Raw genomic sequence first — 17,498 nt, forward strand, 5'->3', positions numbered from 1 at the left:
CCACCTTCACCCACATATGGGATGGGATCACTTGAGACAGATGGGTGCTGTCCAGTGTCCGGAGGATATTGTATAGTTACTAGGGCGCCCCCACGACCATCCTCTGCGACAGAAGGTACACTCGTTGGACCATCAGAAAATCCTCCTTGGAGATCGCCATTCTGCTTGCAGAGGACGCCAGAGAAATCGTCCCAGTCAACCAGGCAAACATGGGTATTTATTCAACCTACTTCCTTATGCCAAACAAATCTTAACAATGCGCCCAGTATTAGATTTGCGCCCTGCAAAAAAGTATGTCAAGCCACAATTCTGCATGACTACACTGCAAGAGGCAATCCCCCTACTACAAAAGGATTACATGGCAACATTGAACATGCCTATTTTCATATTTCAATGTTCCCAGCGCACAAGATTCTTGCATTTCAAAATAGACAACCAGCACTACCAGTTCAAGGTGCTGCCTTTTGGAATGGCCTTGACTCCAAGGGTATTCACCGCATTGGCAGTGGTGGCGGCACACCTACCCAGGGAGGCAATCCCAGTGTCCTTACCTGGAAGACTGGCTCATTACAGGGGAGTTAACCCCCTCCCCCCCCGACCCCAGTAAATTTTGCAGATTCAACATCCAAAGGACAGTCGACCTCCCCTTCCAATTGGGCTTCTCAATCAACTAGAGAAAATCAATTCTGGTGCCAAGCACATAGGAGCTGTCCGATACACCCAAGAGGGGTTGGCCTTTCCATCGGAGGAAAGAATTCAAAATATGTTGCTGCAAATTCCTCAATCAGGCCGGTCGACAAATAAGGGTGTGCAAAGCGATGAATTTGGTAGGCATGATGGCATCTTGCATTTACCTGGTTCCCCACGTACGCATGCGACCCATGCAGGAATGGTTGTCGAACAGTGGTCTCAAGCAAGTGGTCAGTGGGGACGATCTAGTGGTCGTTTCACCAACATTAGAGAGTCTTTGCTGGTGGACAAGAGAATTTTACGAAGGGGGAAACCCTTCCACGACCCAGAGATGTAGGCCGTTGTCGCAAGACGCCTACCTAGCAGGGTGGGGAGCCCACTACCTTCACCATACAGCTCAGGGTCTCTGGTCTCACACAGTGGCTCAGAACCATATCAATCTGCCAGAACTTCTGGCAGTCTTCAGAGCGCTTCGGGCGTGCAGATCCTAACAGACAGCACAACTGCAATGTTTACCTAAACAAACAAGGGGGCACTTGATCTCCCAATCTGTCCAGGTTTGCCCAGAAAATTTGGAAATTGGCACTCAAACGGAACACATACTTGTCATACCATCGTGTTCCAGGGGAACTCAACTCACTAGCAGATGCTCTGAGCAGAGATCCCCTCCCAAAGGAACACGAGTGGCGAATACACGAAGTCGTAGGAGACCTCTTCTCTCAGTGGTGTTTCCCCACTATAGACCTGTTCGCCACAAGCGAAAACAGACAATGCCCAGACTTCACACTCATGTTCCCTCAGCCAGGCTCCAAGGGGAACGCCCTATGGATGAATTGGTCAGGAATGTTTGCCTACTATTTGAACATAATCCACAGGGAACCGATGACTCTCATCCTGGTTGCTCCTATGTGGGCGAGACAACCATGCATCCACACCTGCGCAAACTGGCGGTGTCCGATTTCCCCCCCCCCCCCCCCTCCCCCCCCCCATCAAGCTCCAGTGCCTGTACAACCTACACTCCCAGCACGAGGGGCTAACGGTGCATCCTCAGCCCAACTTGATGAACTTGGCAGCATGGCTCCTGAAGTCAGAGTTCGGACATCTCAATTTACCCCAGAGATGTATGGATATCTTGAGAGTCAAGAAAACCCAAAACAAGGCATTGTTATTATGACAAATGGAAACTATTCGTAATTTGGTGCCAGAATAAGCACATCAACCCAGTTGATTAGAAGTACAATGTTGTCACCTAATGTTGCTCTTCGCTCCCCTACCTCCAGCTCCCTCAGGGTCAGTTGTTTTTCAAAGAAACGAGCTCGGGGTAGATCTGTCTTCGGCTGGGGCCTCCCTCTGGAACAGCCTCCCTGCCACTCTAAAACTTGCGGAGAACCATCTCCGGTCCCCCTCCCCTGCTGATCTGTTCTCTCTTGCCACTGTGCACCTGGCCACCCTCTGTCCAGGACTCTGTCCTATGTTTAATGCATACTTTGTGTTGCTCTTGGAAATGGTTCATATGTAATAGACATGCATCCATCCTATAAGGAGCATTTAGCCCCTTCTCAACTTCCTCCTAGGTCTTTAAACGCATTTACACTGGGCAGGGGCACAATACATCTCAGACAAGGATTCAACACTTACATAATGTTACTATGCGCCAAAACGCCATATGGCGCTGCTGCCCCATTTTCTAGTATAGAGGGCTGCATTTGTTTGATCATCAAGGTTCAACTCAGAATTGAGGCAAATGTGTAGCATTTCCTGCACCAAACAAAGACCTGTGTTCCAGTTGCTGAGTCTTTATTTTCAAATGTCTACATACTTCACACACCCACACAACCGCATCTCACAGCACTGACTTCACTGCAACAACAAACACAGATCGCAACAGCACGCGAGGACCTGCTTTGATCCTATATGCACAACCAAGCTCGGCGCACGGTGAAAACCGAACTGAAGCTGCCAACAGTACACAACTAATTTTTCTCCAGCATGGGGTCTGGCATGGATTCACATGCTCATGAATATTCCCCGTCGTCAGGCTGGGAATCCTCGGTAAAGAAAAAACCAGTATCAGTTTCGTTTCTGATCTGTCTTTCGTAGTAATAACCAATCACTGGTCTCTGCGTCATACTGACCACAGCCAATGACTGCCCTCTACCTAAGCACCGCCTCTGGCAGCCATCTTCAGATTTTTACCGCACGTTCATGTGTTGGGATCCTCGTGCTATTGCTCTCGAGCGTTAGTGCTATTTTTTCGCGCTTTTTCACAAAAACTTCGATTCTTTCGGTCAAAAGAGCCTCAAGCTCCACCGATCCTACATCCGATCAACGGGGACCCGTGTCGGATTCATCTGTGCCCCTCAAGGGTGAAGATTTCGTCGAGCTACACTTCGGAGGACTCCAGAAGCTTCTCAGGCCCGGTCTCGGAGATGGCCCAGGAGAAGGGAAGCTCGACGCCCGGAAAGCTGTTCAGGGCCTGCCCTGGATGCCAGCTGCAGAACGTCTTCAAGGAGGACGAACACTCTTTCTGCCTTTACTGCCTTCATGGGGACAAGACGCACGTGGAGAAGGACTGTGCGTTTTGCGGCAACATGTCGGAACGGACCATGAAGGACCGCCATCAACGTCTCGCCAGCTGGCTGGAGGGTAAGAGCCCGTCTGGCGAGAAGAAGAAGAAATCTGAGCGGTCTTCTAAGACCTTTGAGGGCGCCCCGGCGACGGGGGCCCAACATAAGGCCAAGCACCGCGAGTCCGCTGGCACCGGGAGCGCCGAACGGTCGGGCTCTACGGGCGCCAGGCAGGGCGCACCCTCCCCGGCACCATCAACCACGAGCCAACGCTCTGGGTCGGGTAAGAGGAAGGCCGAGCACCCGGCGAAGCTCCTGGAGAGACCCCGGTCGAGCTCTAAGGCAGAGGAGGAGCGTGGCAGTGCCCCCTCCCTCAAGGATAAGGCGGTGAGCGCACCTAAGGTGGTGAAGGCCTTGATCCATTCGACCAAGCCCTCAATCGAAACGGTCGCGGCGGCCCTGGCCCAGCCTGTGGAGGCTGCACCAGTGGTGGCGGCCTCGGGGCCCAGAATCTCCCTGCCTCCTCGGAGGGAGTCTTCTTTCGTGCCCATCGATAGGACCCCCGTGAAACCCTCCGTGGGGAAGAAGGGGGGGCAGGGCGTCGTCGTAGATTCGGCCTCAACCTCAGAAGAGGAACTGATCGAGGTCTTAAGCCACGGCCTAGGCGTGGAACAAGACCAGCCCGTCGGAATGGGCCCCGACGCAGGTGACGACGACGACATCGTCGAGGATACCGACGGGGCCCCTGCTCGCCCGTCGGATTCCCCTCTGCCAGCGCCGCAAGACAACTCAGCGGCCATTTTGTTGGCTATACAGTCCTTATGCTCCGAGATAAGGACGAGACTACCGTTACCGACGGAGGAACCTCTCCCGTCGGGGGATCCAGAACCGGGACCTCCTGGTGTTCCCCCTACCAAGAAAAGAAGGATCCATCCACCGCCTCCTTTTCAACCGTCGCGCCCCGTCCAGCCCTCCTCCCCGTCCACCCGAGGGGATGATACGGGGACTGACACGGCAGCGACGGGTACGGACGACGAGGCATACGACGAGGATTTTCCGTCGTCGCCTCCCACCAGGGCTTCTCCGCCCGACGAGATTGGATCGTTCCACTCAATGATCGCCAGGGCATCCGAGCTTTTCCAACTCTGCCCTGAGGAGAAGAAAAAGGAAGGCTTCCTTTACCAACGGCGCGAGACCAAGAGGAAGACGGTCCTCGCAGTGCCTCTGTTGGACGACATTTGGGATGAGGGCCTTTCCCTCCTCAAGAACCCTTCCACGACGCCAGCGAAAAGAGACCGGTACGAGAAAAAGTACCGGGTCCCGGACTCGGCCCCCCTATGCCTCCGGGCGCAGCCTACCCCGGACTCCGTCGTCTCCGCGGCAGCCAGGAAGAAAGCGGGGGGGGGGTGCGGCCTCCACGTCGACTTCCCCGCCGGACGGCGAGGGAAAGAAATTGGATGCCATGGGACGCAGAGTCATCTCGTCGGCGGCGACGACGATTAAAGCGGCCAACGCCTTGGCTATCGTGGCCCGCTACGACAGGGAACTCTGGTACAAGATAGCTCCCCTGCTGGATTTTCTGCCGGACGACAAGAGGGCGGAGGCCCTTGAGATCCTGCAGGAAGGTGAGGTGGCCTCGGACCACGCCATCACCGTGGCGACGGACATCGCCGACACTGGGTTCCGCCAGATGGGCAACGGCGTTTGCCTTCGACGTCGCGGATGGCTCAAGGCTACGGACTTTCGGCAGGACGTCCAGACCAGGGTCCTGGACATGCCCTTCGACGGGAACAACCTGTTTGGGAAGACAGTGGACGATTCCCTTCAGGCCATCAAGGCGGATACTGAGACGGCCCGGGCCCTTGGAGTACTGCAGCAACGGCGGACGCCCTTTCGGAGCGGCGGAGGCAAGGGCGCCTCCAAAGGTTCCGGCGGCGGTTTCGCTTCCTACCGTCAAGCGGCCCGCTCGTCGTCGCAAGAGGCCTACAGAGGACGAGGCAAGTCTGGCGGACCCCGCCGTCGTCGCCAAGGAGGCCAAGGCGGCAAGGCCGCGTCCAAGCAGGATTGAACCGGCCGTGGGGTCGGGCCCCCACCGAAGCAACCCGGTGGGAGGCCGGCTGGCGGGCTTTGTCAGCGTGTGGGAGTCCATCTCCACCGACCGTTGGGTGCTGGACGCCCTGGCCCGGGGCCACGCGCTCGAGTTTCAAAGAAGGTGCCCGCGCGTCCCCCCCGTGGCCAGGAAAGAACTTCACGTCCCTCAACTTCTCCTGGAGGTAAAGGCGATGCTCAGAAAGGGCGCCATCGAACTCGTCCCAAAGAGGCTTCGGGGCTCCGGAGTCTACTCGCGTTACTTCCTCGTGAAGAAGAAGACGGGAGGATGGCGCCCCATCCTGGACCTGCGACGCCTGAACAAGTTCATCAAGGCGCAGAAGTTCCGGATGGTCACCCTCCAGCACGTCCTGGGTCAGCTGGAGGAAGGAGACTTCCTATCGTCGTTGGATTTGGAGGATGCCTACTTCCACATTCCCATCCTAAAGGGGCACCGAAAATTCCTCAGATTCGTGGTCCAAGGGCGTCATTACCAGTTCAAAGCCCTTCCCTTCGGACTGCGGTCGGCACCCAGGGTTTTCACCAAGTGCCTCGCACCGGTGGCGGCGCAGCTGCGCCGCGAGGGGATTCACGTCTACCCCTACCTGGACGACTGGCTCATCCGCGCCAAGACGAGGGAGCTCGCCGTGGTCCACACGGCAAGGACCGTCCAACTCCTCACGGACCTGGGATTCTCCGTGAACTACGCCAAATCCCACCTGGTGCCCGCGCAAGTCGCACTGTTTCTGGGAGCGAGGCTCGACACAGTGTCCCTTCTGGCCTCCCCGTCGGAGGAGAGGACCAGGACCATCTTGGGCAAGGTGCAACGGATGTTGGTGGCCGACGCGGCCAAGGTGAGGTCCATCAAGTCCCTCCTCGGGATGATGTCTTCCTGCATCTACCTCATTCCCATGTGCAGGCTCCGGATGCGCCCGTTGCAAGAGTTCCTGGATGCGCGCTGGATCCAGACGGGCAGCTTCGAGGAAAGGATCAAGCTCGACGAGAGTTTCCGATGAGCGATACGGTGGTGGGGCACCCGCGCGCATCTGACGGCGGGCATGGACTTCCAGACCCCAGCCCACCAGGTGACTGTGACCACGGATGCCTCCCTAGAAGGGTGGGGAGCGCACACCGAAAATCTGCACGCAAGGGGACTCTGGCTCCCGACGGAGAAGTCCCTGCATATCAACGTCCTGGAGCTCCGTGCAGTGTTTGGGCCCTCAGGTCCTTCCTTCCGTCCCTCAAGGGCAAGGTGGTGAGGATCTTCACCGACAACACCACCACCATGTTTTACATCAGGAAACAGGGCGGAACCAGGTCCCCAGCGCTGTCCAAGGAGGCGCAGGACCTGTGGCATTGGGCCGTCGCCCAAGGGATTCTTCTGGTGCCGTTTCATCTGGCAGGGATAAACACCATCGCCGACTCACTCAGCAGGGAGCTGCGCTCGTGCCACGAGTGGGAACTACAGCAGGATCTGGTGGATCGCCTCTTCCGACGGTGGGGCACACCCCAGATCGACCTGTTCGCGACGGCGACGAACACCAAGTGCCGGAGGTTCGCCAGCAGGTTTCCCCAGACGAGGAGCATGGGCGATGCTTTCTCGTTCCCCTGGGAGGGCCTGTTCCTCTACGCGTTCCCTCCCTTGCCTCTGCTAATCCGGCTCGTCAACCAGCTCAAGAGGTCACGGTGCAGGATGATCCTCGTCGCACCTGCGTGGCCGAGGCAGATATGGTTCCCGGACCTTCTGGACTTGTCGGCGTCCCCGCCAATCAAGCTGCCGGCGGACGCGGATCTACTCTCCAGGGAAGGAGGCGCCATCCTCCACCACGACCCGAAGTCGCTGAACTTGCAGGCCTGGCTCCTGCAGCGCTAGAGTTTGGAGGATACGACATACCGGCCGATTGCAGAGAGGTTCTTGCAAAGGCCAGGGCGTCCTCGACTCTTAAATGCTACGGACACAAATGGAAGAGGTTCTCTGTCTGGTGCCACGCACAGAAGATTAACCCTCTACGGATTACGGCTCCCCAAGTGCTGCCGTACCTGCTGACGCTGGCCAAAGCTGGTCTGGCTCACGCGTCCATCAAGATTCATCTTGCTGCGATCTCCCGATACACCAGAACCACGGGCCGGACGTCCTTGTGGTCTCATCGTCTGGTGAAAGAGTTTATGAAGGGACTGTTCAGATCGTTCCCGCCGGTGAAGGCTCCGGCCCCGGCGTGGGAGCTCAACGTGGTGCTGACCAAACTCATGGGACCTCCGTTCGAGCCTCTGCACTCGGCCCCGTTGAAGTTTCTATCGTGGAAAACAGCTTTTCTCGTGGCCATCACCTCCGCACGACGAGTGGGAGAGATCCAGGCCCTTTCCTGCAAGGCCCCGTACTTGACTTTCCACGACACGAGGGTAGTGCTCAGGACGCACCCCTCCTTCATGCCCAAGGTACCGTCGGGCTTTCATCTCAACGAACCCTTGGTGTTACCTGTGTTCTTCCCGTCGCCTTCGTCGCCGGCTGAGAGGACTTTGCACTCGCTGGATGTAGCTAGAGCGCTGAAGTTCTACGTGGACCGCACGAAAGGTTTTCGGAAGACGTCACAACTCTTTGTGAACTTTGGACCTGTCAATCAGGGGAAGGCTCTCTCGAAGGCTTCCATCTCCAGATGGCTCTCCGGCTGTATCATGTACTGTCACCGGTTGGCAAACCGACCGCTGCCTGGCCGTCCGAGAGCCCATTCCACCAGAGCGATCGCAGCTACCACGGCGTTCCTATCTGGTGTGCCCCTGCTGGACATATGCAGGGCTGCTACGTGGAGGTCGACGCACACCTTCACGAAATTCTACTGCGTCGACCGGGATTCCAGGGAGGAGTCCAGGGTCGGCCAAGCAGTGCTGCGCAACCTGTTCGCCTGAGGTGAGCCTGGTGAGGAGGTAAGATGCTTAATGTTGAGTTGATGTGATGCTTAATGTTGAGCCTTTGCCACCTCCCGTGGTTGTGCATGTGTGTACTGCTATGTATTCTTTATTCATGAGCATGTGAATCCATGCCAGACCCCATGCTGGAGAAGGAACAAGTTACTTACCTGTAACTGTTGTTCTCCAGCATGGGTCTGGCATGGATTCACATGCGAACCCTCCCGCCTACCCCTCTGCGGCTCTTCACTTGGTCATACTGCCACTTCACGTGCTTCCAAATCTGAAGATGGCTGCCAGAGGCGGTGCTTAGGTAGAGGGCAGTCATTGGCTGTGGTCAGTATGACGCAGAGACCAGTGATTGGTTATTACTACGAAAGACAGATCAGAAACGAAACTGATACTGGTTTTTTCTTTACCGAGGATTCCCAGCCTGACGACGGGGAATATTCATGAGCATGTGAATCCATGCCAGACCCATGCTGGAGAACAACAGTTACAGGTAAGTAACTTGTTCCTCCTATGCCCTCTTCACCCACCCCCACCATTTTGTTTAAAAATCCGCCTGAGCGCCTGGAGACCAACACTGTTGATGACAGTGCGCTATATAAATAACATATTGGGGCTTAAAACTGGCATTCGTACTTCTGTTCCTGTAAATCGGAATGCTGTGCAGCAGCATTGTGCTCTGCAAAATGCAAATATACTTTTCCAAAGATGAGCCTTTTCAGTGCCCAATTGAGAATCAATGTGTTCTGGCTGTTGGCACTTTCAAACTGATTCTCCACATATTACATTTGTGCCCAGCTCCTTAGTCTGGTGTCTGGAGTTTGTATTAGTTATATTCAGTCTGCTTCATGGTGTTTGAGGGCACTTAGCTAAGCAGGGAAGCAACGATGAGGTTGGGGGGAGCAATCTGGATTGACTGGGGATGAACTGGGTCTGAATCAAGCATAGATGAGTAAAGGAGGTCCTGGCATGCACCTGGGAGCCCAGAGCTAGCAGGGGCGCTGGGAAGTAATTGAAAGGTGGAGAACTATGGGAAGTCATGCAAATTGGCTTCTGATAGGTTAAGGAAATGCACAAGGGGATGTACGTCTCCCTCAATCCTTCGGGGGACCAGGCTGTTACTTCCTATGACTGAATTAGGGCTTCTGTCTTGGTGATGAGGTTAGCTTTTGTTGGAGGTACGTGGCAAATTTGAGTTCCAATTGACCTCATCTGTTAGACCACCTGGCTGTGACTGAATACCATGACTAGCTATTGTATGAAGTGACATTGTATCGCTTATGATCCTCTGTATGATAGGAGTTGAAGCTGTGGAGCTTTCTTGTGATGCCTCCATAACTGGCATGCACCATGAAGGGGTCTTGGTGGGAGTTTAAGTTTACAGTAAATTATAACCAGAAGGATACTTTGCCATTACTTAAAACTTTGTACATGGTTTAATGCTCCATGGGTACTTTACGACCGGCTCCTGAAGTTAGTGGAAACAAATGGCCTAATGTGAGAATTTGGACCTTAGCCATGTGATCAGATGCTGACTAGATTTGCACGGAATCTGTGTTTTTATAGCTGACTTAATGTAACACGTTAGGTGGGTGTGCATATACACATACTTTTTAACCATTTTTCCATAGGGTTCACCTGGTTACTTCGAACAATTTACCCTAAAAACAACCACCTTCCACAAAAGCGCCTGGGTCAGTGAGGGAGAAATGTTACATAACTCCCTGCTGGTTGCAGTTCACGAGAGGAAACCTACTTCACTCATTCATTAGTTAAGTTTTCCTTTTCAGGTAATCTCAATTATTGCCTTTTTAGCACAGGAATCTCAATGGGCATCAACTTTCGGCCTCTCCAGGGTGGCATAAGCCATTATGCTGGACTTGTTGCCGTTCTTAATTTACTTTGTCACAGGCCAATTTGCCTAGGGACGCTGCCCCTTGTATTTGGTGGCTAACCAAGCCTTTGTGTGCTGTATGGTCTTATCAATTTCTATCGTGTAGAATTGCAGCCAGAACCTCAAAGTAAAACTAGGCGATAGATGTCAATCGAATCTTCTAGCAGCAAATCGTTTTTAGATTTTTGTTTTTTGTTTGCCATGTTGCTTGTTCTATTATAGGGTCCAACTGTACATTACTTTGATTTGAAAATGCTCATGGGAGTTTCTTTTTAGCATTTATCTGGCAGGAACGGCAGTAATAGCATTTTAATAATCTAGTAATCCCGTCGTATAGGAAATGTCTCAAATGAACTTTGAGCGAAGGCTGTGACAAACCCCTTCTGATTTGGATAATTGCAGAACTAGTGCACTGTGGTTGGGGGACATAGCTTTTGTGCCCTCAAGTGAATTTGAAAATAACTAATCGTTACCCTTTTTTTTTTTTTTTCCCCCCCCCCAGCCGAAGTTCTGAGTGAGGAACCCATTTTGAAGTGGTATAAAGACGCACATGTTGCGAAAGGGAAAAGTGTCTTTCTGGAACAAATGAAAAAATTTGTAGAATGGCTAAAGAATGCCGAAGAAGGTAAGCTCTTAATGTTGTAGCATCATAGTTTGGCTTTGTGTAATGATTCCCTTCTGCGTCACGCTTATTGCGTGACATCCATCCTAACGTGAAGGTGCTTGATCGTGCTTTTTTTTTTATTTTTTAAAATGTAAAAACCTGTATGGCCACTCCTCAATAGCGCATTAAACATGGCAATTGACTTCCGCTCGCTCCCTGCGGGAGCCTTGTGAATTTTTATAAGCAGCAGTAATTGTATTCAACAATCGCAGCTTATTACATTTCACAAGAGCCATTTTAGGCTGTGTAGAATCCAAGCTTTTTTTTTTTTGTTTTTTTTTTTTTTTTACTATCCTGGTTGTCTGAAGGCTGTCTTCTGTTTAGTGACATGCCCTATAACACCCTTTCAAATGGGGAACTACACACTGTAGCAATAATGGAGGCAGGCTTGCAAACGTTAACCAAAATTGAGTTTCAGTTGGTTGTAGCAACACTAACAAGTTAACCTATAACCTTGTGAACTCTTCTATGGTGCTAACCCATTTACGTTTGTTTCTAAATGTGTAATTCTTAAACTGTTAAATGTATACAGATGCTAATTTTGAGTCTCTTGTTGGGCCTGTATGCTCAGCTTTCTCAATTGTAAGTTTCACAAAATGGAACCTTACTGGTCTCACACAGCTTTAACTTTAGTGTTTTGTTGAAGATCTCTCCTTGAACTACAATATGAAACTTCTGAAATGGGAGTTTTTCTTGCAGATCAAGTCATAACTGCTATGCAAATATTTGTAAGTATCTCAATAGTTTAGCATGTCTTCACAATGTGTTTTTCTCCAACAGAATCAGAGTCTGAAACCGAAGAGGGCGATTGAGTTTTGAAACCATGTCCCCAGTAAGCAAACACAGGAGCTGTAGATAAAACTGTTGCATCTCGTCTCATTGCGTGTCCTTCTGGTTTTTACATCCTACCTCCTGTATCAAGCATGATATAAGGGCTTTCATGGAACACTTTTATTTTTATTCTGTTTCTGTGGTGAAAAAAGTCTGGTTTAGTTTTAAAACCATGTTTTAAGTAGCAGCAGGATCGCTAGATTTAAATCAGATGTTTCATTATTTCCCCTCTTCAGTTGTATTCTACCTCCTGTATTTTCTACTGTAATAATGTAATTTAAGGCCTTTCAAAATGAGCAATCATTTTACCCCACAGGTTTTCTACATAAATAAAGTTTACAAGTACTTATGATTTGGCAAATTTGTTATGGACAGTATTTGCAATTAAATGGCGAGAACCCAACATTAAAAGAAAGTGATTTTTTTTATATACTGTTTACTTGTGTTTCTTCTGAGAGCGATGTGTGATTGCTTTAAATACTTTGCAAGGCTAAAGGCAATTAAAGGTGTTATGGATTGTAGTGTGCATGGCCTTTTAGCAACAAAGGATGAAACGGTTTGGCTGTGGTGGGAAGTTGGGAGTAGAGCATGGTTGGTGTGCTTATGCAGATTTCTTGTGCTATGTGTCACTGGTTTGTTCGTTGTGCTCATGAGTCTTCTGGAATGTTGATGGATCTAGCCTTATTTTCTTAAGGATACCCTTGCAACTGTTTCTGTCCCTGTCCTAAACGCAATTGCATCTATTTCTAATTGCCTATAACTTTATTTCTGTTTTGCACCACTTTCATGAGTTTGACCCATAGCTGACTCGCACAGTGTTTGCTTTGCAGAGGTGTGGCAGACTCTAATCACTTGAGCTCCAGTAGTGTCTCTGAATGGAGATGTGTAATCTGCATATTTGTATGGTAAGCAATGGAAACTTGTAGTGCAGAGCTACTTTGGGGGATGAGAATGCAGCTCTTAGCATGGTTTTTTCCAGGTATTTGCTTATGTTATTTGGCATTTATATAGTGCCCTATGTATCATTGGTATGATCTCAAAGAGCTTGGGGATTGAATGCCCTTGGGGACCATAGTCCAGGACAGTCTAGTAGAGTAGTGATTTGGTGCCCTTAATGTGTGCAGGCAGTAGGATTTGCGTGATGGTGGCTGCATTCTAACACTATGTGCCGTGGTAGTGAGAGATCAGTTGCATATGTGCAGTCTGAATGTGAGGGACTGCATTCAGGTGGCATTAGGCCTGTGTAGGACATTTGAGTGCAGCGAGGCAGATTTTCTTTCTTCGTGGGGTATAGCTGCGTTCTAACAGGCTGCGGTGTTAACGGAGAATTTTGTATGTGTGCAGCTAGGCAGAATTGATAAAGGATATAGCTGTGCTCTATTTGTAAGGTGGAGAGTGAGCATAGTGATGGGAAAAGGAAGTGTCTGGAGTGGATGATGTACTCTTAGGTGCCCACTTTTCCTGGTTACTTTGTGGGTTTGGATGAGCTGGCAGTGAACGTCATGTTTTGCGGTAATCTTGAGGAGGTTCAAAGATTGGACTAGAGTAGGATTTGCACAGTCGGAGGGTAATTATTCTTAAACTCAGCACTGTCATTGGACCCATTTTCAAGGTCCCAGGTTGTGGTATATGGTGGGTTACAGTGTAGGTCCTGGCAGGATACTAGTCATGGGCCAGGATATATCTCGCGCCACTGTAGTCCTACCAAGGCAGAGGTGCTAAAGGACCTGCTGGACAGAGGCATTCTAGTGCCTGGTTGTGTGTGGGTTTGTATCTTGGGTATGTATTTGGGCAAGACGAGGAATGAATGGGTATGATCATTTTGATGGCGCAACATGCTGTTAGGCCTGTGCAGTGAAATCGGGAAGCAGAGAATCAGCAGATGCATATCCTAGAGCTTGCAGGACACCAAGGCTGCCTCATGTGGCCTCACAGTTGCTAATTCCACCTTGATTTCTTTTTGGTCGGTTTCCATGGTCCCTTCCCTCAGTATGTCTAGGACCACTTGCTGGCTGTAATTGCTTAATTTAATGTAATTGAACTCGTGATTCTTGACTTTTGGTGGGTTTTGGCGGCTCCAGACGGTCCTTGACAGGTTTACCGAAAAGGCCAGGTTTTAGAGCTTTACGTTAAGCCATGTAGTCTTGCTTGTCGAATGTGAGGGGGAATGAATTCCACAGTTGGACTCGTCCTGTTTCCTGAAATGTGTCCTTTGCAACCTGACTTCAAGAGTAGGTGATCCGGTGTGATTGGAACTGCTTACGCAAGCTTCAGGGATAAAATACAGTGAATAGAATGTGTACTGCCTAATGGTTCCAAGCAGATTGTACTCTTCCCAAATTTTGATTTGGGGGAAGAGACCTACTTCCTAAATCACCATTTAAGGGAAATTTTATAAACTCTTAGCAGAAACAATACGTTTCCAGCAAAGTCCAGTGCACTCCTACACAATGCTCATCCTGAATTTAACTTCATGAACAAAACGACCCCAGCTCCTCACAGTATGTGCAAAGCGAGGCCCTGTCTCTGGGCCAGGTTTAGTGGGGTTATCCCAATGGAAGTTGGCCACCAGATTATGGGGCATAGGTAGCAGATTCCCATGACTTACTTCAAATCATGTACTAGTGGTGCATGCCGCAGACTATCCTAGAATCCACAATAGCGTACACTTTTGTTTGCCATTTTCCTCTATGGAAAGAGGTAGTGCATTGCCTAGCCAGAAAGGCCTAGAGTATGAAAGGGTGGATGTACCTGTAACTCTGGGGGTTACTTCATTTTCTTGGTGGTTTTTCCCCCAGTGCAAACAGATTAGTCAAATGAAGGCTAACCTAGTCTTCAACTTTTTGATATAAGGTGCTTGGTGGAAATCACACCATAGCTCCTTAAAGTGACAACTAAGACTCCGAGAATGACCTGCATACTGGTTATCTGCTCATGCTTGCTTGCATAGGTGTTTGCACTCATCAAATTTGCCCTCTACCTTAAGTATGCTCAGTGGCTGGATAGAAAAACTTCACATTGGCAACCTCACTCAGGAAACGAGTAGCCTAGGGTGCAAGAGAATAGCAACCTAGTAGTTTAATCCTTAACACTGTTGTAACTAAAACCGACCCGCTGGCTTAATGTCGCCCACTGTAGAGGTTCCTTTCAAGCAAGTTGTAAAAAATAAATTCCTGCAGGCCACTTGCTGAATTGTGGTTTCCCGCATCTGTATTTGGTGCCCCCCCCTCTCCTGTGCAGTGGACACCTCTGCATGTGGGCCACTCACTTGCGTTGTGCTGGGGACAACCACTAATCTCTCAGTAGGCCACTTCTATCCCCAACTATACATCATGCCATCCCCTTCCCACTTGCCGCTCCTACTTCATGTCTCTTCTGTGTCGGCGCATGCAGTAATTCCCATCTGGCGTTGGTGCAAGCAAGTGGCCAGTGGGGGGAAATTGCCAGCATGAAGGGGGAATTTAACAAGTACAATAAGTGCCAGATTGTCAATGCTATTCTTAATTTTGTGATGGCCTAAATGCAACAGAACTTTTATCGATCTCCCCTTTCTAGAACTTGCAACTAAAACTAAACTTTAGAATTATAATTTTTCTAAATGATGGCATCAGCCAAGAAGTAAATATGCAATATCAGTTTACCGCAAGATCTTCGGTGACGGCGCTTCAAGAAAAAAGTTTCAATAGGCAACAGCAACATCTGTCTCAAAAGATCCTTTGCCCTGCACAGTAGGTAGAGTGGGGAGGGTCACATTCTAGTCTTGAGAATACATATTGCCCTTTACTCAAATTTTGGGTCGATACAGGTATAAATGAGGATACAGCTGTGACACAGGCTTAAGTTCACGATTCTATCCACTGTGGCGGAGGCTAAAGTTCAGTTCCAGCTAAGTGTGGCCCAATTCTATCTGGATGCAACGCAGGCCAAAGTGCACAATTTCATATGGTACATGCTATCATTCCCATTTCTATCTAGATGTGATGCAGGCTGGAGTCCAGTTTCATCAAAGTGTGGCACATGCCATCATTCACAATTCTGTCTACATTCGGCGCAAAGTTAAGAATTCTGTCTAAGTGTGGCTAATATTCGCTATTCTATCTAGAAGTGACAGTCCAAAAGTTTTCTCTAGTTAGCATTGGCAATTATGTTTAATATATAATGCATGGCAACTTTTATAGTGCAGTCATTAATAGATTTAGGCTGGTGGTTACAAATCTCTCCCAAGTATGCATGGACAAGTCCGTGCCAGTCTACCTTCTGGAAAGGTAGAGTGGCAGGGGTTTTCTGGAGTAGAGTACTTGCTCTACACCCGAACCATGCCACACTTACACTTTGTTGGTGTCTGTTAGCTGCTGGCTTCATTGGCTTCCCCTGCGGACACCTGAATACACTATCTGGGCAGGGGGTGCAGGGCGGGAGTGAAGCCAACCAGGAAGGGTGCAGGGTGGGAGAAAGGGACTACTTGAGGGGTTTCACAGGCCTGGGAGCCGCTAGGAAATTCGAAGGAGAGCACAAAATGGGGCACACTCACTGTACTTCCATGAACCATAAAACACAAACCATTTCATACCATTAAAAATTGCTGCAGCATAATCAATGCAAGATCTTTGTCAATACACACAACAGATCTTTGACCTGCTGTACAACAAGATCCACATCCTATTAATCAAACATGACTGGATGACAACTACATGCTCTTAAGCAAACCCAAAAACAAACATTAAATTCATACTGATTTACAGACCACTGACACATGATGCAACCTTCGACAGCTTCATTGTAACCATCATAGCCATCCAACATAACATCTGATAATCCTGGGTGACTAACATATGGTTTGAAGAAAAACGCACCAACTCGCAAAGTTCACTAATCAGGCAGCTAGCAACCAAGAAACTTAAACTGGTCAAAGGAGCAACACAGATGGCAGGATGCACACTTGATGCAATTTTTGGCAACAAAAAAATGGCACTGCTGATACTCTGGAGTGAACCGCAACCATCTCATCCCACTTGTGATCAAGCTCCCAACTAAAGCAACCAACCAGCCCCTCAAACTCCCAACCACCACAAAACTGGAAAGCCATCCAAGCGAGCAACCTAATAGAACTTGTGCTCACAAAACCACACACCGAACTGGACAAGGCAGACCTAGACAAAAACAGACCTACATAAATGAATCGCTGATGCAATAGACTGCATCTCCCCAGAAAAACCACTCGCCCTGTCAAAGAGCAATGGCAAAATGGTCGCACCCCACTACTAAGCACCATGAAAAAGAAGCTGGAACTAGAATGGAGGAAAGAATAAGACCAAGGTAAAAAAAAACTGTTCCAGAGGCAAATTGGATCATACAAGGACCTTCAAAAGCAAAGAAAAGGCACGGACAATCACCAAAGCTGCCAACACACAAACGTTCAACTTCATAAATAAACTAAATGAGAAACCCACTAGGTTGCGACAACTGATACCTTCACAAAGTATGCAACAATCTAGCAAACAAAACAATCAACATCTGACATCCTATAAAACAGACCAGTGAAGTATGACCAATGAGGAGCCAGAACACAAACTCAAACTTCCTGCAAATATCAGACATTTGTTTGTCCAGGTGGTAAAATAGCAAGAAAGCAGGCTCTCCCATGGACCCCAGACATCTACAAATCAATCCTTGTACCACGATCCTTCAAATCAGCTTATATTAAACCACTTATTAAGAACACAAGTGGTGATGTAGAAGACCTACAACTACAGACCTATTTCAAACATCCCCTAAGCAGCAAAACTCCTAGAAACCTACGTATACAAACTAACTCAAGAGCATGGAGAAGAAAATGCTGGTTGCTGGACCA

At 49.6% G+C, this 17,498-nt stretch overlaps 1 protein-coding gene across 1 annotated transcript in view; it reads left to right on the forward strand.

The window, feature by feature from the left end:
• The window catches only part of BZW1 (basic leucine zipper and W2 domains 1), a 109,988-nt gene extending 97,913 nt beyond the window's left edge, over window positions 1-12,075 (forward strand). Inside the window, exons 11-12 of the mRNA XM_069615437.1 lie at window positions 10,655-10,777; window positions 11,597-12,075. Coding sequence (XP_069471538.1) covers window positions 10,655-10,777; window positions 11,597-11,628 — 155 coding nt within the window. The 3' untranslated portion in view covers window positions 11,629-12,075. The remainder of the gene's footprint in view (window positions 1-10,654; window positions 10,778-11,596) is intronic.
• Window positions 12,076-17,498: the final 5,423 nt, after the last annotated feature.

This window comes from Ambystoma mexicanum, chromosome 9, assembly GCF_040938575.1.
Source record: "Ambystoma mexicanum isolate Mex_15411 chromosome 9, UKY_AmexF1_1, whole genome shotgun sequence".
In the NCBI taxonomy this organism is placed as follows: Eukaryota; Metazoa; Chordata; class Amphibia; order Caudata; family Ambystomatidae; genus Ambystoma; species Ambystoma mexicanum.